The sequence below is a fragment of the Myotis yumanensis genome, unplaced genomic scaffold, assembly GCF_028538775.1.
Source record: "Myotis yumanensis isolate MYYU_CA2020_CCGP unplaced genomic scaffold, mMyoYum1.0.hap1 SCAF_15, whole genome shotgun sequence".
NCBI classification, from domain to species: domain Eukaryota; kingdom Metazoa; phylum Chordata; class Mammalia; order Chiroptera; family Vespertilionidae; genus Myotis; species Myotis yumanensis.
The window spans coordinates 9,937,921-9,960,316 of NW_027223766.1; the positions used below are offsets into that span (position 1 = coordinate 9,937,921).

The 22,396-nt window shown below is 41.2% G+C and overlaps 1 protein-coding gene across 4 annotated transcripts in view; it reads left to right on the forward strand.

The window, feature by feature from the left end:
* The window catches only part of WASHC5 (WASH complex subunit 5), a 56,665-nt gene that overhangs the window by 918 nt on the left and 33,351 nt on the right, over nt 1-22,396 (forward strand). For all 4 annotated transcript variants that reach the window (XR_011468272.1, XM_070392732.1, XM_070392730.1 and 1 more), the window contains exons 2-12: nt 1,780-2,097; nt 2,818-2,963; nt 3,960-4,044; nt 4,646-4,746; nt 6,988-7,180; nt 8,633-8,785; nt 10,350-10,463; nt 12,410-12,581; nt 15,735-15,862; nt 18,775-18,904; nt 21,260-21,372. Coding sequence is in view for 3 of the 4 variants with exons in the window: in XM_070392732.1 (XP_070248833.1) it covers nt 1,912-2,097; nt 2,818-2,963; nt 3,960-4,044; nt 4,646-4,746; nt 6,988-7,180; nt 8,633-8,785; nt 10,350-10,463; nt 12,410-12,581; nt 15,735-15,862; nt 18,775-18,904; nt 21,260-21,372 (1,521 nt within the window). In the remaining variant the exon portion in view is untranslated. The remainder of the gene's footprint in view (nt 1-1,779; nt 2,098-2,817; nt 2,964-3,959; nt 4,045-4,645; nt 4,747-6,987; nt 7,181-8,632; nt 8,786-10,349; nt 10,464-12,409; nt 12,582-15,734; nt 15,863-18,774; nt 18,905-21,259; nt 21,373-22,396) is intronic.

Consider the following 22,396-nt stretch of genomic DNA (forward strand, 5'->3'; position numbering starts at 1 on the left):
TGGCAGGATAAAAATAGACCTGTCTTTTCTTGTCCTCAACAGCAGCTTGTCCCAAGACAATTTAATGTCCTTCAGAGTTCAGTTCTGTACTTATTGGCTAACTGGTAGGATGGTGTCATGCTTCATTCTTGAAAGCAGGATATCTTTTTGCCTAGGATCACTTTCCAAACTAAAAAACAGTTTCATACCAAATTCTTAAAGATAAAATAACTACCACCTTTCTGGGTGCTTTGTAAAGACAATTAGAAAATTGAGTGGGATCTCTAGTTTCATTCCATGCCAAATGGCAGTGCAATCTGCATTGGGATCTTCTTCATCCCTAGCACCAATAGAACCAAATGCAAGATTTAATATAGCTTCTGCTACGATGTTTATTTACATGTCATTCTAGAGTGATTTGTTTTTAAGCTCAACTAAGTCTTAACACCTATGAAGCTACCTGTCTGAGATTGCTGCAGCATTGGTGCCCATCTTTAATGATGCTCTTAAATTCTGTTCTGTAGGGCCAGTTTTTCAGCCAACAATGGGGTATTTGCCAAACACTCTAGCAGCGGCCTTATCACAATCTGCAGGTGGCTTTTCTCTGAGACTTGTCACCTCATGGTCTCTAGGTGGCTACTGTGGCTTCGGGCATGAAATGTTCATTGAGCCATATTTAAAGGCAGGAAGGAAGGGGATAGAGAGGGAAATTTCTCTCCACATGCTTCTCTCCTTGTAGCAGGAGGAATAAATATTTCCCAGAAGTCCCACCATAGACTTCTTCTTATACCTCATTGGTCAAAACTGAGTGACGTGTCTAAACCTAGCTTCAAGGAGGTGGAAAGTAGTGCAAATGTTGAGAAAGACCTGGGCTTTCAAGATTTTGAAAAGTAAATCAGGCTTCCATGAAATTGACAAATGATGACCTAGATTCCTAGCCAATCGATACAGAGAGGAGAGGAATGCAACAAAGATGACACAAATTAGCACTTGAAAAGATAGTGATTTGAGAGGGAATTGGGAGAGAGTTTGGGAAAATTAATGATACCTTGAAATTGTTTTGCAAAGATTACCTCCTTAAAGATCATGATATGAAAGTCAACCATGAAGTATAAGATGCTGTGTTATCAAAATCAGAGTTTGGTAAAATAAACTTTTGACTCCGCTGTTTGTCCATTGAATTAGTACATCGTTGTTGCAATTTTAGCCTAAATTTTGTTAAGCAGAAACTTATTTTCATCGGGTTACAATGTTTTAAGATATAACTAATCAGACTTTCCTACTGCTTGGTATGAAATGCTTATCTTTACTTTACAGTCACTGCGCAGCCTTTCTCAGGCATGTATTGTCCTCGATAACAAGGACTTCCTGCACATAACATATGAGAAAAGCATCTCTAAAGGTGTTCCTTCAACTAATTCTAGTGGATTTTAGGACATACCTTTTCCCGAAGGTGAAACAAGTGACAGTTCCTGGAAGGAAAATACAATAATTGGTGCCCAATTGAGGGCACCTTGGAACCACTCATGCTCAATGGTTCCTTCTCCCAAGCTCAGTGGTAGCCACATTGGGTCTTTCCTCAGGGGGAGAAGTGAATCAAGGGGTGAAAAAGAGGCCAAGAGTGTTCATTTATCAAAGCCCTTCTACATGGAAAATGTGAAGAAATGCCCTCCCCCGTCCCCCCCCATCAGAAATCATTTTTCTTATTTGTTTTTTAGGGAGTTTGGGAGAAAAATAGTATCTATGTGTTTCACATGCTGCCTTAAAAAAATGGAGATTTATTTTGTTTTTTGGATACAGTTTCTTAAATGGAGCAAACATCTGTCAGCAGAGCCGGTTTCCACTAATGATTCACAGACCCGAGCTCTGAAGCCGGGTGACCGTCCCCACCGGCCAGTGGGGACACGCACGGAGTAGCTGCCGGTCCTCAGGATGTTGGACTTCCTGGCTGAGAACAACCTCTGCGGCCAGGCCATCCTCAGGATCGTCTCCTGTGGCAATGCCATCATTGCTGAACTTCTGAGGCTCTCTGAGTTTATTCCTGCTGTGTTCAGGTTAAAAGACCGAGCTGATCAACAGAAATATGGAGATATCATATTTGATTTCAGCTACTTTAAGGTAATCTGCCCCTATAGCATATTTACCATTGTCTTTTCTACGAAAGCATGCTTTCTGTGGGGACCATGAGATGCTGCGAAGTTAAGTCATTATGGAGAAAGAGTTAAGTAGGAGAGATTTTTATTTTTATGTTTTTGTTAATCCTCACCCAAGGATATTTTTCCATTGGTTTCTAGAGAATTGAAAGGAGGGGGAGAGAAAGAGAAACATTGATGTGAGAGAGACACATTGATTGGTTGCCTCCCGCACACACCCTGACCAGGGCCGGGGATTGAGCCTGCAACCAAGGTGTATGCCCTTAACTGGAATCAATCCTGGGACCCTTCAGACCGCAGGCTGATGTTCTACTACACTGAGCCAAACCGGCTAGGGCAAAGAGGAGAGATTTTTAAACCAAATTTAATATCAGCCAACTAACTTGAAAATAATGTGAAGGTATTGTGTGCAGCCCTAATACAATAGAACCACATTTTATTAAGATAACTTTGATATAACATATTTCATATTTAAAGCATGCTAATTGTGGTTGCAATTCAAATTCGTTTCTTTCAAAGGGATTTTATATCTAGGCTTCTGTTATCTTTATTTCTTTCTGTTGCTCTGCTTTCAACTTTTGACATCCCTCTTAAGGCATAAGAACACATTTTTAAGACTACTTAGAAATCGTTACCCACAAGTATGTTTTTATTGACATCTCCATAAATGTGTTTTTCTTCTTAGGGTCCAGAATTATGGGAAAGCAAACTGGAAGCTAAGCCAGAGCTACAGGATTTAGATGAAGAATTTCGTGAAAACAACATAGAAATTGTGACCAGATTTTATTTAGCATTTCAAAGTGTGCATAAATATATTGTAGACTTAAACAGGTATTGATTAATTTAGTAATAGCTTATTCTGATAATAAATCATGGCGGGGGAAAGGGACATTCTAGAACATGTCAATCTTTCTGAGTTATTATTACACAGCGTACTAGGTTATACCATGCACAGTTGTCTTGTCCTTCCTGTGGCACTAGTCATCTTCAGTATCTTAGAGTTTTATTATGATTTCCTGCTCTTGTAAAGTGTTACAATAATCTTGGTCTATACTAACTCATAATGTCTTTCAATCCTGTGGTTTGTGATCATATTTTAGTATATTAAATATGAGAAGTGGAAAAAAAGGAACATATTTTCATAGCATTGGTAACCATACTTTCCTTCTTATCCCTAACAACACAATATTCTCTTCCTTCCAGCCCTGCGGTTCTCAACCTGTGGGTCGCGACCCCTTTGAGGGCCGAACAACCCTTTCACAGGGGTTGCCTAAGACCATCGGAAAACACATATATAATTACATATTGTTTTTGTGATTAATCACTATGCTTTAATTATGTTCAATTTGTAACAAAATACATCCTGCATATCAGATATTTACATTACGATTCATAACAGTAGCAAAACTACAGTTATGAAGTAGCAACGAAAATAATTTTATGGTTGGGGGTCACCACAATGTGAGGAACTGTATTAAAGGGTCGAGGCATTAGGAAGGTTGAGAACCACTGTTCCAGCCCTTAGGAATTCATTACTCACTAGCTTTAAAACTAATTAAAAGCATTTTAAACTAGTCCATGTTTGTATGCCATTACTTCCTAAGATATTTGTAATTCACAAATTGGGACTAGGGAATATTCCTTTTACTTGGAGTAGCCATAACTAGCAACCTCTGGCTCTAATCGCCATGAGTTTCAGCTCAAAAATTATTTGAAGGCCAGAATGCCTAGTATCTTGCTTTACCTTTAGAAATCTTTACTTTTCTTCATCAAAGATATTGTTCAAGTTTTCATTGTCAATAACTTGCTCTGGGGTTTCATTTCTAGATACTTGGAAGATCTCAATGAAGGTGTTTACATTCAGCAAACCATAGAAACTGTGCTTCTCAATGAAGATGGAAAACAACTTTTAGTAAGTGCTAGTGACCATTTAAATAGGAGTTCAAGAATGTCAAGCTTAACATCACTTTTTCCCTGTAAGTCACAAGTGCATACAGAGTACCCTTTAAAGTGAAGCAAAATTCACTGATAATTATCTTCTGACTAACAGATCTGTGTCTGAATGTAGAACAGTGTAGACTTTAAACAGAATTACAAGTGAATAAAGATGGTGTTGAGTTTCTGAGCTTCCTCAGTGTAACAGTCCTCTCTTCTTTATCTTTTGCATCCCAGATATCTAGCCTAGTACCTAGTATAGAGTGATCACTTAAGCAATGTCTGTTAAGTAAGTGAATGACTTAGGGGTGTTCATAATATTGGTATCCCAAGCAAAATATCAAAACCAGGCCAGCTGAAAGATAAGCACTCTGAGTTGAAATTTATTTTGCATAAGATTGTTAAAGCTCATTCTGTACAGAAGGTGAGAAAACCCTTCGGGAGAAACCTACATTCTCCTTGTAATAGGAAGCTTTTAGGAGGAATGGGAGCAAAGTGATCTTTTTAACCATCATCAACATCCCTCCATGAGAATGTGTCCTCCTGTGAGTTTGGCCATTGTCTCTTTCTCTTCCTAGTGTGAAGCGCTGTACCTGTACGGAGTCATGCTGTTGGTCATTGACCAAAAGATTGAAGGGGAAGTCAGAGAGAGAATGCTGGTTTCTTACTATCGATACAGGTATCCCTGGGTTGGGGCTACACGTGCCAGAAGCATGCTATCGGTACAATGCAGTGTAGGTTTCTAAATTGCTTTTATTGTGCAGCAATGTAATCTAGAATGCAAAAAAGAGAAGATTCTTAATATCTTCCGAAGATACAATAGAAATTACAGCAGTTACTATATATTTTACATCATCATAACAGATTAGATATCATATAATATCCAGATTACATATATGTTATAAATTATTAGTGATATACGGATTGTCATGTCCATGATGGTACCTCAGTTTTTGGGTGTGTGGTATGTTTTTTTAAGGGAACCTGAATTTTCTTTCTTTACCTTAAAGATAAATTTGCAAATGTGGAAGTCTAATGAATGTTCTTCTTTGGTTTGTTTTTGTTTTTAAGTTTCAAATGTTACTCCTTTGCAGATGTAAGGAAATGGATGAATTTTCTGTTGTGAGTTTCAAGTTAATGGCTTTGAAAAGTAATCACTCAGAGGTCAGGTTGAAAGGGAGTTCTCACTCATATACATGCACGAGACAAACACAAAACAAGCAACAGCACCCCATCATGATCATGTGTTAGGTATGTCTACAAAGCGCTGTGACTTCAAGGAGCACCACTTCAACCAACTCTAATCTAGTACCTAGTACACAGGTTTCAATTTGTTGACTTAATGAGTCAAAATCTGGATACAGGATTAATGTGAGAAATAGTCAAATTCAGGGAAGAAACAGTCAATAAGCAGGAGTCAGTTAGGAACTTGAGCTAAAGATGCGTGGACTAGAATTAACATTTTCAAACTTACAAATTAGGACAACCTAAATAGGGCAAGGAGGGAGATCCAACAGAGGGATTGTTTGGGGACCCCTGGGACTGCTGCCTGCTCAGCAGTAAATTACTCTTAGCTACTCAGCTGGCCTGCTTCCTCTCAGCCTTATCAGTGGGAGGAGACTGTCCGCCCACATGCATAATTCAGTCTCATCTGCGTGACCAAGAGCTGTCTTAACATCCGTGGTTTTAAAAATGAACTTCGAATGGCCTTGCCTATATTTCTGAAAGTATCTGGAAGAACAAAAGGTAAATGACAGAAAGAAGAAGAGAAAAGTGCTTCTCAAGCCCAGCTTGGACAATCTGGCTTTGTCCCTTTGGGTACAACAGCTAATTCACTGGAATGTAAAGCCCCATTATTGAAGTGACACAGAAAAATTGCAAGTCAGAGTTGTGACAGAGGAGATTCCTACATTCAGTAGGAGGCCATCATCAAGTCTAAGATTCTTTGAGTCTCTGAGGGAATCCTACTTCAAACCATCCCGAAAATCATAGATGTTTTGATTAAATCTATGTAGAAAGTGCCCCTTAACAAGAAAAAACAATTAATGTGTATCCTACTTTAAATTGTCTTGATTTTTTTGATTTTTTAAAATATATTTTATTGATATTTTATGGAGAGGAAGGGAGAGAGATAGAGAGTTCGAAACATCGATGAGAGAGAAACATCAATCAGCTGCCTCCTGCACACCTCCTACTGGGGATGTGCCCGCCACCAAGGTACATGCCCTTGACCAGAATCGAACCTGGGACCTTTCAGTACGCAGGCCGACGCTCTATCCACTGAGCCAAACCGGTTAGGGCGATTTTTTTAAAATTATTTTTTAATCTATGAAACATTGGTGCAGGTTCACATTCTTTATGTACAACTCTGAAATCCAAAGAGCTATGGAAAATACACACACACACACACAGTAACTCCTTTGGCAGCAAAATATGATCCAACCTGAAATCATATGGAGTCAAAACCTGACCAGAGCAAATATGAGGCTATAGATAGTCTTCATTTATCTCTCTTGTGTGATAGTCCTAAAATTTGCTATAAAAATATTAATGTGTGGTGATCATGGAATGCCAGCTGACACCCTACTGGAATATTATATTGTACATGGTCTGTGCACATATTACTTTCTTACATTTGGAAAATGCTGTATTCTGAAACAAATCCAGACCCACAGATTTTGGAAAAGGGACAGTGGACCTTAACCTAGAACTATACTTACATCCAAGAACCCATCATATGTTTGCTGTATTTTAACAGGCTTTTTGAAAATATGATTTTGAATCTTAAGGATATAAATTGACCCACTGTGATATCTAAAACTAGATAAAATCAAGAAATTCTTCTGCTTTGTTGGACTTTTCAGTTTCTGATGTGTGTGGTTTGTTTGGCCCTTTATTTCCCTTTGTGCACGTGACTCAGTGCCGCCCGATCTTCTGCTGATTCAAACATGGACGATATTTGTAAGCTGCTCCGAAGTACAGGTTATTCCAGCCAACCAGGAGCCAAAAGACCACCCAACTATCCTGAGAGCTATTTCCAGAGAGTGCCTATCAATGAATCCTTCATCAGTATGGTCATTGGTCGACTAAGATCTGACGATATTTACAACCAGGTGGGAAATGAGTCCACTAAGACCTTAGTCATTTAAAAGTCCGATTTCACTTTCCTCCTCAATTCCTCCTGCTCTTCCTGCTTTCTCAAAAGAGTAAAAGCAGCTAAAAATTATTTAAGACCTTTGAGTTATGCTGTGGGATGGGAGAGAAAAGAGGGATATTGATTTAGGCAGAATTGGAGATTTCTGGGAAGAGATGGGATTTGAGCTTTATTGGGAAAGAAGTAGTTATTGAGTGGATGTATGTGCCTGTGCACGTGCTGGGGATACATCGCTGATGGAGGGAGGCCATGGCCCCTGTGTACAGTGGGCTCGTAGCTGAGGAAAGAAGAAAGACAACTAAAGAAATTATGTGGAGGCAAGATGCGTCGTATCTTGGGGAAGCACGTGTGTCAGAGAACAGGTGTCAAAGGGGATGTGAGAGCAGTCCAGGCAGAGGAGGCAGCATGAGCAGGACTGGAAACCCTGCCTGCCCTGGCCAGTGTATCTCAGTGGTTAGAGCAACAGCCAGTGCACCAGTGTTGTCTGTCTGCCCTGCCCTCCCCTGTCCCTGGCTGATTGGAGTGGGGCAGTCCCTTGACCCAAGATGGACCAGATTCCATCTCCAGGTAATTTGGAATTGAGCCTGAGAAACAGTTTCTGGGCATGGGTTTACTCCCAACATGCAAAACCTGGACTTTGGAGCAGCCTCATTCTGCCATGTTATGGAAAACATTCTGGAGAGAGAAAAACATTGGGCAGACACATCAAAAAGAGAAACAGTGAGGGCTTTGTGGTTCACAGCTCTAGGCCCTTCCAGAGAGCTGGCCAGGTTCCATGAGACATCACTCTGCTGTCCTTGTAATCATTCCTCCCTTCCTGCTCAGTCCTTGAGGTGATATGTACTGTGAGCAGCCAAAGATTCCTCAGGCAGGAGGCGATGGACACACCAGCACTGGGAAGCTGGCAGGAGAACCCCCCGCAAAGCAGATTAGAAGAGTGGTGGCTGGGAAACCAGCGGAGAGAATTTCGTTCCTGAGAGAGCTTAAGTGCGAGTGCTAAAAGAGGCATTGAATTGCGTGATTGTGAGCTTATGAGTGACCTTCGGTGGAAGACATTTCAATGAGTTGACGAACAAACGGGCAGTGAGAAAATAGCAATAGTGAGTGTGGATTCTGTCAGTTCTAAGAGATTGTGATGGGAAAGCACAAAATGGACAACTAGTGGGAGTCCTGGGGTTGCAACAGCTTAGAATTGCAGCTGAGTTGAGGGTTGGAAGGAAGAGCATCAGATGGCGTGGTCGGGGATAAGGAAGGCCATGCCAGCAAAGCCAGGAGAATGGCTTCCAGTGTCCGGGTGCTCTGAAGAGATGGCTTTTGGAGAATGGTGTTCTAGGATGCAGTCATATACTGGGCGCATGGAAGTTCAGTTGTTACCAACGGCTGCCTCTCCTGGTCTCCCCTCTGTTTGCAGGTCTCAGCGTACCCCTTGCCGGAGCACCGCAGCACGGCCCTGGCAAATCAGGCCGCCATGCTGTACGTCATTCTCTACTTTGACCCTTCCATCCTTCATACCCATCAAGCAAAAATGCGAGAGATAGTGGATAAATACTTTCCAGATAATTGGGCAAGTATTGCTATTAGGTTTTTTTACTCTATAAGAAGTTTATTAAAGAACTGGTTTCTCCATTCTTTTGGCCTATTACCCAGAGGTCATAATGTTGTACATAGTGAGACAAAAATCACTTAGGTAAAATTACTTTAAGTATGTTGAGAATTTTATAAATCCAAACATGAAGGAATAGACCAGCCAGTAAAATTTCCTGAACCTGTTCCTTTTTTTCTCAAATGGGCACTCTCAAGGTAAAACCATATATTTTAACGTGTCTTGCTTTTTAGCTACAGAGATTGCAGCTAAGTTACACAAGCCTGTCTTCTTATTTTATGACTCGAAGCTAGCAGAATTGATCTAATTTGTCGTTTTATGAATAGAATTTCACTTTTATAATAGGTTTTCTCTATACGCTCACACTGATGGGGCTATGAAGGTTTAGCTTCCTGCAGGGATTTGCTTATCACTTTTTAATGTTACAGTAGTAATTCTTAAAAGAATAAAACTGACTTAACATACTTAATGTATGTGAAATGTTTTCTTCGCTCATAGAGGTTTTCACAAACTGTGAGTTGGATCATGTTCTCAGGCAGCAGATTTCTTAGCATCTGTTGAGTCTCAAACTATCTGTGATGAGGCCCCGAATGAGGACCTTTACTGGTGGGAAGAACAGACTGCAATTAGGAGATGGTGCTCCCTGCCCACGAATGATCGTTCTCACACAATAGGGTTGAGCCACCGAGAAGCACACGCTGATAGTCTGGCTCCTGAGCTTCATACAGAGGTGTTGGCCGTAATGCTATTCTCAGAAACGCTCTAAGTATGAAGGAAGGTCAGACCCACCTGGTGCACTGAAAATAAAGGGGAAAAAAAGATATGTCAGGCAAATGCCAACCAATAAAAAGCTAGTGCGAAAATATTAATATTACATCAAGAGAATTTTAAAGAAAAACACTAATAGGGATAAAGAGGCATTGTGTGTAATATTTTAAAAAAATAAATGTAAAACAATGCCATTCTCAGTTTTTTGGAGGGAAAACTTTGATTATTTTATTTCTTCTTTTTTTTTTTAACTTTGATTATTTTAATACAAAAATATGTTAGCATGTAATGGGTTTATTGTTATTTTAAATGAAATTTTTCAATTTTAATGTGTAATATGATAAATATCAATAGATATAATCCACATTTTTCAAAAACATTCTTTGGGGTCCTCAGTGACTTTTAAGAGTGTAAAGACTGAGATGAAAATGTTTGAGAACATTGTCTAGTCAGTCTCTGCCTCTCTTTCCCCTTTCATTTTCCTTCACCTAGGAATCTAACACATAGCACTTTGAAAGGAAAATCTCCTTTTACTTATTGTTCATGAACAGCAACATTGTCACTTTTGTGCCAGAGTCCTCCTAAGTAAGAACACTTCCCTGTGTATCTGGAACATCTTGCTTTCTCATTGGTTTTCATTGGAATGGAATTTAAAATGGGAGTGGGCGATGTGTCCTCTAACTGTGTATTTTCCCAGCCCCTTGCCTGGACGTGGGTGGGTGTTTAGCAAATGCTGAGTGAATGTCTCCTCTTTCAGGTAATTAGCATTTACATGGGGATCACAGTTAATCTAGCAGATGCTTGGGAACCTTACAAAGCTGCAAAAACTGCTTTAAACAATACCCTGGACCTTGCAAATGTCAGAGAACAGGTAAGTTCTGGCCAGTCGGGGAGGATTCTCAAACAACCTCCAGCCTGCATTAATAGGGTAGGAAATGAGCCCAGTAGATTTCCAAAGGCATTTGGAAGATGTCCACAAAAAACATGAATGCAATGATTAATGAAAGCTGATGTTTGCAGAATAAGATAGATTAGTTGTAGATTTTAAAACTTGTATCTTATACATAAATGGGAGACTTGGGTCTTAAGGAGGATTCAGCCACCTAAGATGAACCAGCGTGACATGTGGTTCCCATTGGCTTGGTTTATTCTTGCTTAAAGATTGTGTCCTTATGTTCTGGTTACTTTCACTGGTAACCAGAATTTTCATATTGTCGTCAACAAGATGGGTGTTGAAGACAGTAACTGAATGTACACATATGCCCTGTCACTGTACTTTAAATTCATCATTTCTGATGTGCAAGATAAGCAACAAGACTGAAGGCATTCCTCTCAAAGTTTAAATTGTTACGTTGTGTCTCTTTAATAAAGAACACAAGGTAGCCCTGGCTGGTATGGCTCAATTCATTGGAGCTTTGTTCCGTAAACCAAGAGGTTGCAGGTTCAATCCCTGGTCAGGGTACTTATGGGTGGCAACAGAGGAATTAAAAGCTTTTATTGGGGAACATACTTGGTATTTCTGAACAGCTGTCTTTCTCAGCCTACCTATCTGAGTTTTTGAGTTTCCAGTGTGGATAGAATAATATTGATTCAAAGACCTCGCATGTTTTATTCTGATACATTGCAATCCATAAATAATGCACAAAATAATTGCAATTCTGGAATGTCTCCTAGAAATATATTGGAGAAAGTGGTGCTTTCATACTTACCAGCATCAGAGCATTAATTTTTCATTACTGAAATCTCTTTCCAAAATTGCATTTTCTTGTTTGTGACATTGTAAGAAATTCTTCAGAGTCTCCTGATGAAGCATCTAGTGATAGTTTTAAGCTAATTTGAAGAGGTTAATGATGTTTGACATTAAGTCTTGCCGAGGGCAAATCAGAATGACCAAATTTACCAAAGGTCTGCAAATTCAGTTTCGATGCACTGAGGTGTGTTTTTTGTGAAGTTTCATCTGTCTGTAGAAGTCTCATCTTTTGAGTATTTCTACTCTGATCTGACTCCTTTATTGATAATAATGGAAAGAACAGATCATTTAGCTTCTGCCTTTATGTTTCTTTTCCACCCAAGAATAGAAGGGAACCACCTGATCCAGTTCTCTAATTTACATTTGGAGAAACCAATATGCAGAGGTTAAACCCAGAGTCACACCAATATTTAATCACAGCCTGGACTAGATTTTAGTCTCTTAATCCTAAGTCCAATACTCTTTTTTTAAAAAATATGTCTTTATTGATCTTAGAGAGGAAGAGAGAAAGAAAGTCAATGATGAGAGAGAATCATTGATCAGCTGCCTCTTGCATGCCCCACACTGGCAATCGAGGCTGCATCCCAGGCATATGCCCTGACCAGGAATCGAACCAAGACCTCCTAGTTCATAGGCTGATGCTCAACCACTGAGCCATACTGGCCGGGCAGTCCAATACTCTTTTTATTATTTTTTTTTAAATATATTCCACTGATTTCCCACAGAGAGGAAGGGAAGGGACAGAGAGTTAGAAACATCAATGAGAGAGACATTGATCAGCTGCCTCCTGCACACTCCCCACTGGGGATGTGCCCGCAACCAAGGTACATGCCCTTGACCGGAATCGAACCTGGGACTCCTCAGTCCGCAGACCAACACTCTATCCACTGAGTCAAACCGGTCAGGGCCCAATACTCTTTTTAAAAATGTCCAGTAAACTCCCGTTGAGCCTTATCTACTACAGTCCATATGTTAGGCATCTCATATAGAAATGTCATCATCCATCCAGGGATTCATTTCAATGTGATTCGCTTTTTAAATGTGATTCACGTTTTTTATTTGCAAAGGCAAGCAGATATGCCACTGCCAGTGAAAGAGTGCACGCTCAAGTGCAGCAGTTCCTGAAAGAAGGTTACCTGAGGGAGGAGATGGTCCTGGACAACATCCCAAGGCTTCTGAACTGCCTGAGAGACTGCAACGTGGCCATCCGGTGGCTCATGCTCCACACGGCGGACTCAGGTGAGGCACGGGAGGTGTGGCCGTCTGCATCGCTCCACGAGAAGGCGTTCAGAGCTAAGATCTGCTTCATGATGCAAAGTGGTTTAGCTCTTGGATGAGAATTGAGTTGCTTTCTAAGTTAGTCATTCTGTGCCTACTTGGACAAGTCAGTGCCCACCTGAACAACCCCTTCGTCAGGTACTGCTAGGTGCTTGGAATCTGAAGAAATTTACCTCCCTTGTTCAAGGATCTTGTCACTGGGCAAACTGGGGAGATCAGATGTATACATTTGAAAAGTATAACTATAGATCTGTGGTGGGCAGAGTAATGTCTCCCTACTCCCTCCCAAAGATGTTCATGGCCTAATCCTCGGAACCTGTGGGTGTGTTATACTATGTGGCAAAGGGCGTGTAGGGGAGTTAAGGTTACAGATGGGATTAGGCTTCTAATCAGTTGATCTTAAAGTGAAGAAGTTATTCCAGTGGGTCCAGTGCAGTCACAAAGGTCCTTAAGTCAGGTAAAGGGAAGCGGAGAGTCAGAACTAGAAAGATGGCATCATGAAAAAGTGGGTTTTCCCTGGAGCCTCCAGAAGGAACACAGCCCACTGACATCTTGCTTTTAGCCCAGTGAGACCCATTTCAGATTTCCCACCTCTGGAACTATCCTATATAATAAAATCCTAATATGCAAGTCGACCAAACTGCAGAACAACCAGTCACTATGACGCGCACTGACTACCAGGGGGCAGATGCTCAACACAGGAACTGCCCACAGGCCCCAGTCCAGCCAAGGCGGGTGCCAGCAGGGGGCCCTCCAATCACCCCGCTGGTTGCCCCACAGATTGGCCCTGATCGCCAGCCAGGCCTAGGGACCCTACCCGTGTGCAAATTTCATGCACCAGGCCTCTACTAAGGGAATAAATTTGTGTCTTTTTAAGCCACTAAGTTTGTGGTAATTTGTTATAGCAGCAATAGGAAAGTAATGCAAGGGCTGCGCCCATGACTAAGCCAGACGGATGGTGGGATTTGAGTCCAGAGCAAGAGAGAAACATAGCTTGGGATGGAGAGGTGGCGGTGGTCAGGGAAGGCTCCACTCAGGAGGCAGGAGCTGACTGGCCTTTGATAAGTTTCAAAGTGAAAAAAAAGACACAGAAGAGATTCTAGACCAGCCGTGGGCAAACTACGGCCCTCGGGCCGGATCCGGCCCGTTTGAAATGAATAAAACTAAAAAAAAAAAAAGACCGTACCCTTTAATGTAATGATGTTTACTTTGAATTTATATTAGTTCACACAAACACTCCATCCATGCTTTTGTTCCGGCCCTCCGGTCCAGTTTAAGAACCGATTGTGGCCCTCGAGTCAAAAAGTTTGCCCACCCCTGTTCTAGACTGAAGAAATGCTAGAAGAAAAGGTATGATTTGGGAAGAATAGGAAAGCATGGGCGCACTGAGTTGAGGAACTATCTAGACAAGAGCACTTAATTAAGGTAGATTGGTCTTAACCTTTTCTGGGTCAAGGTTCTCTCTGAGACCCTATTGGCCATGAAGGTCAGCGCTTCACAGGTTGTGTGAAACACCTCCACAGGTGAGCCCTGGTTCAATGGTAGAATGTCCCTCTAGCTGCCATGTGTTTCCACTTCCTGTGAGTGGTCAGTAGTTAGACTTCCTCATCCTTTGTATCTGAAAATGTGTGGCATTTCTCCTCAGCCTCTGTCTTCTCACTAGAAGTCTCCAACTTCTTAAGCCTTTCTCACTAGAGCAGTGGTTCTCAACCTTGGCTGCACATTAGAATCACCTGGGAATCTTTTTAAAATCCTGATTTCTGGGCCTCATCCTCCAGAAATTTTGTTTCTTTGTTATGAGGTGAGGCCACAACATTAGTAACAAAGAAACAGAATTCCCAGAGGATGAGGCCCAGAAATCAGGATTTTAAAAAGATTCCCAGGTGATTCTAATGTGCAGCCAAGGTTGAGAACCACTGCACTAGAGCTAGTTTCAAACTGTTTTTGCTTTTCCCATCATTTTGCTTCTTGGCCCACATCTCTCTTCAGTTTACTAGTATAGCTTACTCACAGCATGAATATGATAGCTAAAGTTTTTAATCATGTAATAGATCTGTTTGGTTTTTTTTATTTTTCTTTGGTTAAGCCTCACCACGGATATTTTTTCCATTGAGTTTTAGAGAGAGTAGAAGGGAGGGGAAGAGATAGAGAGAGAAACATTGATGTGAGAGAGACACATCGATTGGTTGCTGCCTTCACAGGCATGGCTGGGGCAGGAATAGAGCCTGCAATCAAGATACGTGCCCTTGACCAGAATTGGACCTGAAACCCTTCAGTCTTCAGGCCAACGCTCTAACCACTGAGCAAACAGCTAGGGCAGATCTGTTTTTTTTAATAAGTTGAGTTTGTCTTACATAAACTCTAGTTCTAATTTGTGGATTTTACTACATCAACTCAGCTTATGATCTTTTTTTTCCAAAAGTCTTACCTTCTCAAGCCTATAAGCAACTCAAGCCCTCACTTTATCCTCTCCAGCTGTGGTTTTCTAGTGACTCAGCCTCATCTCCATGTTTCTGACTCTGGGAGCCAGTGGTTCCCTGGATTTGCATCCTGCCGGGGACCACCTCAGCCTGCCAGGGTCCTCTGCTTTTACCTTCAGCCACATCTGTTTTCCATTTCTGTGCCTGGAAACTGTCTGACCTGATTGCACAAGGTCATAATTTACCAGAAACAGATGATCCGCCTATCTGGTTGTGAGTCATATGTGGGAAGAGTAACTGCTTATTTTGCTTTTATGGTGTTTTAGTCATATGTGCAGAAGGAAAGTGTGGTCTTCATCTGCCTCCTATTAACCGGCTGGAGGCATTCACCCAGGCTCAGGGCTGCCTGCAGCTACTGAAGAAACGGTGTCAGAGGCTCTGCCTGTCCCTATCGGACACTCGATAATAAATCAACCCCCAAATGCCTGCAAAATCTGGAAGTACATTCCATTTAACAGTTCAATTATACTTTCTCCCATAGCATACATGTACTTACAATTAATTTTATCATGTTGTTGATATACATTTTGCTGATTGCCTTTTAAAAACTTAAAATGAAGGAAAGTATTTAAGAATTCATATTCCATAGATAATCCCTACACGTTTAATAAATGGAAACTCTTTTCTGTTCTAGCCTGTGACCCAAACAACAAACGCCTTCGTCAGATCAAGGACCAGATCCTAACAGACTCGAGGTACAATCCCAAGATCCTCTTCCAGTTTCTGTTGGATACTGCACAATTTGAGTTCATACTCAAAGAGGTAAAAATACTGAATTGGATAATCACCAAAGTCATAGTTTTTTTATGGTTAGTGTTTGTTTGTTTGTTTGTTTGAAAGATTGGGATTTAGTAGCAGTATCTGTGATTCAAGCTACAGATTCTCGCTGTCTGAGATAATTCTTATGAAAAAGGACAGAATTAACCACTGAACAAGCATTTAGTGCCAGCTGTCATTGGAGCCACGGTGATGGGGGAAAGTGCACAGGATTGAGGAGGTTACAGTCTAGTGAGGCGTATGGACATGACCAAGAGACTCCCCCTAATGAAGATGCAAATACAAACTGAGATGCATGCTCTAAAGCAGTGGTTCTCAACCTTCCTAATGCCGTGACCCTGTAATACAGTTCCACATGTTGTGGTGACCCCCAACCATAAAATTATGTTCGTTGCTACTTCATAACTGTAATTTTGCTACTGTTATGAATCGTAATGTAAATATCTGATATGCAGGATGTATTTTCATTGTTACAAATTGAACATAAATAAAGCATAGTGATTAATCACAAAAGCAATATGTAGCCCTAACCGGTTTGGCTCAGTGGTTAGAGCGTCGGCCTGTGGACTGAAAGGTCCCAGGTTCGATTCCGGTCAAGGGCATGTACCTTGGTGGCAGGCACATCCCCAGTGGGGAGTGTGCAGGAGGCAGCTGAATCAATGTTTCTCTCTCTCATGATATTTCTAACTCTCTATCCCTCTCCCTTCCTCTCTGTAAAAAAAGCAAACAAGCAAAAACAAAAACCAATATATAATTAGGTATGTGTTTTCCGATGGTCTTAGGCGACCCCTTTAAAGGGTCGTTCGACCCCCAAAGGGGTCTCGACCCACAGGTTGAGAACCGCTGCTCTAAAGGAAAGGACCACAATCTTCTGGGAACCTAAAGTGAAGGCTTCTGTCGTCGCTCTGACAACTTCCCTAAGAAGAGAAGCTTCTGACGGGGCCTGAAGAAGGGACCTGTCAGAGTTAGCTAAAACAGTGATAGGGAACATGGAGAACATTCCAAAGAGAAGACAAACTATGTCCCAGTCCTCTGGGTGAGGAACAGCCTGGCCAGCTCAAAACTTAAAAGACCAGTTGGCTGGAGGGGAGAGAATGCAAGTGGGAGGAGATACAGAATGAGCTTGAACTGTGGGCCGGAGCCAGCCTGTGCTGGGCCCTGCAGGATTTGTCTTCATGTAAAAGCCATGGTAGCCTGTTGCAAAGGGCCAAGTGGGTAGACGATTTGCATTTGAACAAGGTCCTCTCTTAAGGACTTTAAGGAGTTTGAGTTCACTGAAATTCTGGGTTTTGTCTTATCCCTAAAGAAGCTCCTCTGGGCATGGTAAAAGTGGCAGGTTGCCGTAGCTGATTTGGCTCAATGGATAGAGCATCAGCCCCTGGACTGAAGGATCCTGGGTTCAATTCTGGTCAAGGGCACGTACCTCAGTTACAGGCTCAATCCCCCGTCCCTGGGTCCCTGGTCAGGATATGTGTGGGAGGTAACCAGTCGTGTCTCTCTCACATAGATATTTTTCTCTCTCTGTTTCTCCCTCTCCCTTCCACTCTCAAAAAACAAAACAAAACAATGGAAAAATATCCTCAGGTGAGGATTAACAACAACAAAAAATTGCAGATACCTGGGAATGCCCAGGTTCTGGAAACAGTAACCTTGGGGGTTTGGAGCAGGTGAGCCCAGTAACTAGCCCAGGACAATAATGCCCATTCGGAACCAATACTTAAGCTTGCCTCAGTCTGGTGAGGAGTATACTGGATGTTTCTTTAGCTCCTAGGTATGAGGACACTGTGTTCTCCTATGAGGGAGCTCCGAAAAAGTAGGTGTTGATGATTAACCTGATGTTAATGCGTGTGCTGCATGATTTCAGCAACTAGTTTCCATATAACTTTGTATTATCAGAGAAATACCACAAAAGTACAGGGGTTTATTTCCCTTGGATTTTAATAGGAAAGTACACATGAATACTGGTTTTCCTCTTAAGAAATTCTTTATTTTTTTCACAGTGAATATTGAAAAGACGAGCAATGGAGTGGGGAGACTCCATCTGCAGATGGAAGCTCGGTGGAATTTTGTGGGGAATCTTAGTGATAGGGCAGGATGAGTGACCAATGAAATAAATAATAGGATGAGGGACTGAGAATTATTTATAGAGTTCACCCTATCTTATTGAGTGCTAGGATCCATCAGTGCCATTTGGCCAGCAATAGCAACAACACTATCAACCTGAGGCCTTCATTACAGACCAAATGGCTTTGAGCCCTTCGAATACTCATTCACAGGTTGAACCCACAGGTTCATAAATTATAGGATGTGATTTGGGATAGGGGATGGGGCTTAAATTAGGAGATGCACCTTCCTGTAAAGATCAGAAGCAGCACAGTTTCAATTAGTGGGATTATAGGAGAATCCGAAAGTGATGCTCAAAAAAGGGTTTGTGTAGAAGGAGGTAGGAGAGATGAACACATAGGTTAAGGAACCAAACTGAACCATCAGAAAGTCATATTATCATTGTTTTGCTCTATTTGTATTGGGCATCATAGAAATTGTTGCCTCAAAAGGACCATAGAGCAGTAGTCGCCAAATTTCATTTCATGTTACAATGCTGATTCCTGGGCGTACCTGTGAACCAGAATCTTCAGGGGTGGAGTTCAGGAATCTAACCATGAAAGCCCTCCAGGGGGTGCTCATGTGCAGTTGATCTGAGAAACACTGCATTAGGGAGGGGCCAGCTTTGCCCCTCCATTTGTATAAGAAGTCAGGCTTAAGAGATGTCAGCAGGGTAATGTGAATGTTAGACATTATATTTTTCTAATAAACTGGGTGTCATCCAGGCTTTCTTAGTAAATGGCCTAATCTGGATTTTCTCTTAAGTAAATGAATCTCTTCTGTCCCTTCAACAGATGTTCAAGCAAATGCTTTCAGAAAAGCAAGCCAAGTGGGAGCATTACAAGAAGGAGGGCTCAGAGCGAATGACAGAACTTGCTGACGTCTTCTCAGGAGTGAAACCCCTAACCAGAGTGGAAAAAAATGGTAATTGCTGAAGAAGAAATGGGCAGAGACAAAAGTTCTTAGTTATTATCCATTGAGGGCTAGGACATTGCTAATGAAGATCCCTGGGCAATATCCATATCCTGTCTCATTTCTTATCTTTGAAGAATGAGATTAAACTAAATCAAGGGTTCTTATTCTCTGGTTCATAGTCTTTATAGAATCACTAGAAGCCCGGTGCACAAATTCATGCACAGTTGGGGTCCCTCTGGGTGGCCTGCGGGGATCGGGCCCCAGCTCGCACCCCCAGCCTTACAGCCCCACAGCCCTGCCTGGCACCCCGCCACCCCCTCACCTGCTCCACCATCCGGCCTGTGGGGAGATTGATTGGGGTTGGGCCCCCTGCCACTGTCGCTGGTCACCATCTGCCGGGTGATTGCCGGGCAGTCAGGTTCCCGCTTGGACTTGCCTTGGCCTGGCACTGCCCTCTCACCTGCTCCATCATCTTGCCACGGTCCCGCTCTCATCAGGGCCCTTTGGCCGGCAGCACATTCACTGCCGCCCACTGCCAGTGCCAGCGCCCGCCATGTTCTGCGCTGCCCCCTGGTGGTCAACACACATCATAGTGAGCAGTAGAACTCCTGGTCAAACAATTTGCATATTAGGCTTTTATTATATAGGATAATCCATCCCCCGACCCCCACTATAGTATGCAATACTAGGGTGTCAGTTTATGTGTTTGGGAGGGAGGGAGCCTATAACTGTCATGATCTTCTCAGAAGGATACTTCACCCAAAACATTAATAACTACTAACATAGATGGTAAGGAGATTCTCACCTTCTGATCTTGTTTGGTTCTTTTTCACTGTTGCGCCTGCCATCTAGTGGCAGAAGAAGGAACCTGCAGACTGTTTTGAAATTAAACATAACTTAAGTATAACTTTGACTTTACTAGTAATCCTGTTTCATTTAAGAAATTTTATCTATAGGAAAATTGTGGTATTACTTCAGTTTTTATATAACTAGGAAATTTTCAAATCGCCCCTGAAAAGCCACTCTGAATTTAAAGATGACAAGTTACACTTTTTTAAAATGTTTAATGTTTGTTTTAACTATCAAATCCATTTTGAGTTATACAATAAAATTGCTTAATAGTATAGATTTTTATTTTTAAAAGCTTTACTATTTTTAATCAATATGAGCTTGTGATTACTATATTTGGCTTTTGTTGATTTATTTCAGTGGTTCTCAACCTTGGCTGCACATTCCTCTGGAATGAGGCCCAGAAATCAGGATTTTAAAAAGATTCCCAAGTGATTCTAATGTGCAGCCAAGGTTGAGAACCACTTATTTATTTGATGCCGAATGGTTGTCTAAAGTATATTTCCAAATGACATCATTATTCCTATTGGAAAAAGTTGGCCAGTTTTTAATGATGTGATTTAAATTGCCAACAGGTTTTGCAGGTCACCATCTTGTGACTGAAAAACAAAGAGCCACCTGTAACCGTCTAACCAGATTAGTTACCTGGAATTGGCACATTCATCCCTGTTCAGTCTCTTTCAAGTCCTCATAAATACCAGCATTGTTTCAGAGGTCATTCAAAACAATGTCTTGTACCTTTTCTGGCTACATAGCCTGTTTCAGCTTAGGAAGTACTTCCACAAATCTTTCTCATTTGACCCTCGCAATCCTGTAAGATTAAACATCTTCGTTCTTATTTTATATGTAAGGAAACCAAAGCTTAAAAATGTGGTCACTTGCCGAAACCGGTTTGGCTCAGTGGATAGAGCGTCGGCCTGCGGACTGAAGGGTCCCAGGTTCGATTCCGGTCAAGGGCATGTACCTTCGTTGCGGGCATATCCCCGGTGGGGGATGTGCAGGAGGCAGCTGATCGATGTTTCTCTCTCATCGATGTTTCTGGCTCTCTATATCTCTCCCTTCCTCTCTGTAAAAAATCAATAAAATATATTTTTTTAAAAAAATGTGGTCACTTGTCTAAGGTAAGAAAGGTCTAGAGCAGTGGTTCTCAACCTTGGCTGCACATTAGAATCACCTGGGAATCTTTTTAAAATCCTGATTTCTGGGCCTCATCCTCCAGAAATTCTGTTTCCTTGTTATGGGGTGGGGCCACAACATTAGTAACAAAGAAACAGAATTTCCAGAGGATGAGGCCCAGAAATTAGGATTTTAAAAAGATTCCCAGGTGATTCTAATGTGCAGCCAAGGTTGAGAACCACTCTTCTAGGTCATATGCCCTGGGCATTTTTGTTGTTTGGATAATTCCTGAGAGCAGTGGTAGGTACATAGTAAAAACTGTGAGTAAGAACTAGTTTTGTGAAGAATAATTTAATTAAATTCAAAGGCAGTAGTCTTTCCTTCTTTCTGTATTAATAGAAAATCTTCAAGCTTGGTTCAGAGAGATCTCCAAGCAAATACTGTCTTTAAATTATGATGATTCTACTGCTGCAGGCAGAAAAACTGTGCAACTGATACAAGCTTTGGAGGAGGTAAGGCGAGTCTTTTTTTAATGCTCTTATTTCTATGAAATTAGCAATTTTAAAAAATATATATTTTTATTGATTTCAGAGAGGAGAGTAGAGGGAGAGAGATAGAAACATCGATGATGAGAGAGAATCATTGATGACTGCCTCCTACATGCCCTGCACTAGGGATCGAGCCTGTAATCCAGGCATATGCCCTGACCAGGAATCAAACCGTGACCTCCTCGTTCATAGATCAACGCTCAACCACTGAACCACACCAGCCAGGCAGGGAAGTCTTTTTAAATGACAGTTCTTGGATCATGAATGATACCTCTGACCCACCCACCAATCTGCTCCTAGAAGTGTATCTAAGAAAATATTTTATCAAAAGCAAAAGTAATACAAATTAATCTGCTCACTGTAATATTATATAGTGCCCTTAATTTGGGAAAGTAATTAAATGACCAGCAAGAAGAGAATGGTTGCAAAAATTGTGATATTTCAATTGTGGAAACATGATGTCTCAGAAAAATAATTATGAAAACAAGATAGAAACATTGGGAAAATTGTGGTAAGGAAGTAAAAGCAAAAAGGAAATTGCATTGCATATATCATTTTTAAGTTTATAAAAAGAATATGCCCTAGAAAAAACTAGAAGGCATACAGAAAAGTGAAATAGTTGTATGATAATTATATGCTTATAAATGGTATGTTTTCTTTTGTGAAATAAAAGTTTATTTTTTTACGTACTCAAAAATGATTGTACCAAAAAGAATTATTATACCGTCTCACTCTTAAAATGTTAAGTGTATGTTTAACTAGGTTTAAAATGGAGACATTTTAAAACATCAGAGCAGTAACTATAAACTCTATTATTTTTAAAACATCACCTATACTCATCTGTAACCCAGTCCAATTGCACTGATTGGTGTAATTAAAAGATATAATTGATATTTTTTTCTTGGCAGACATTCTTATAGGCTTGTTAATTTTGCAAGGTTTTTAGGATGGTCACTATTAATGGCCACAAAGTATAATCGAGCATTGT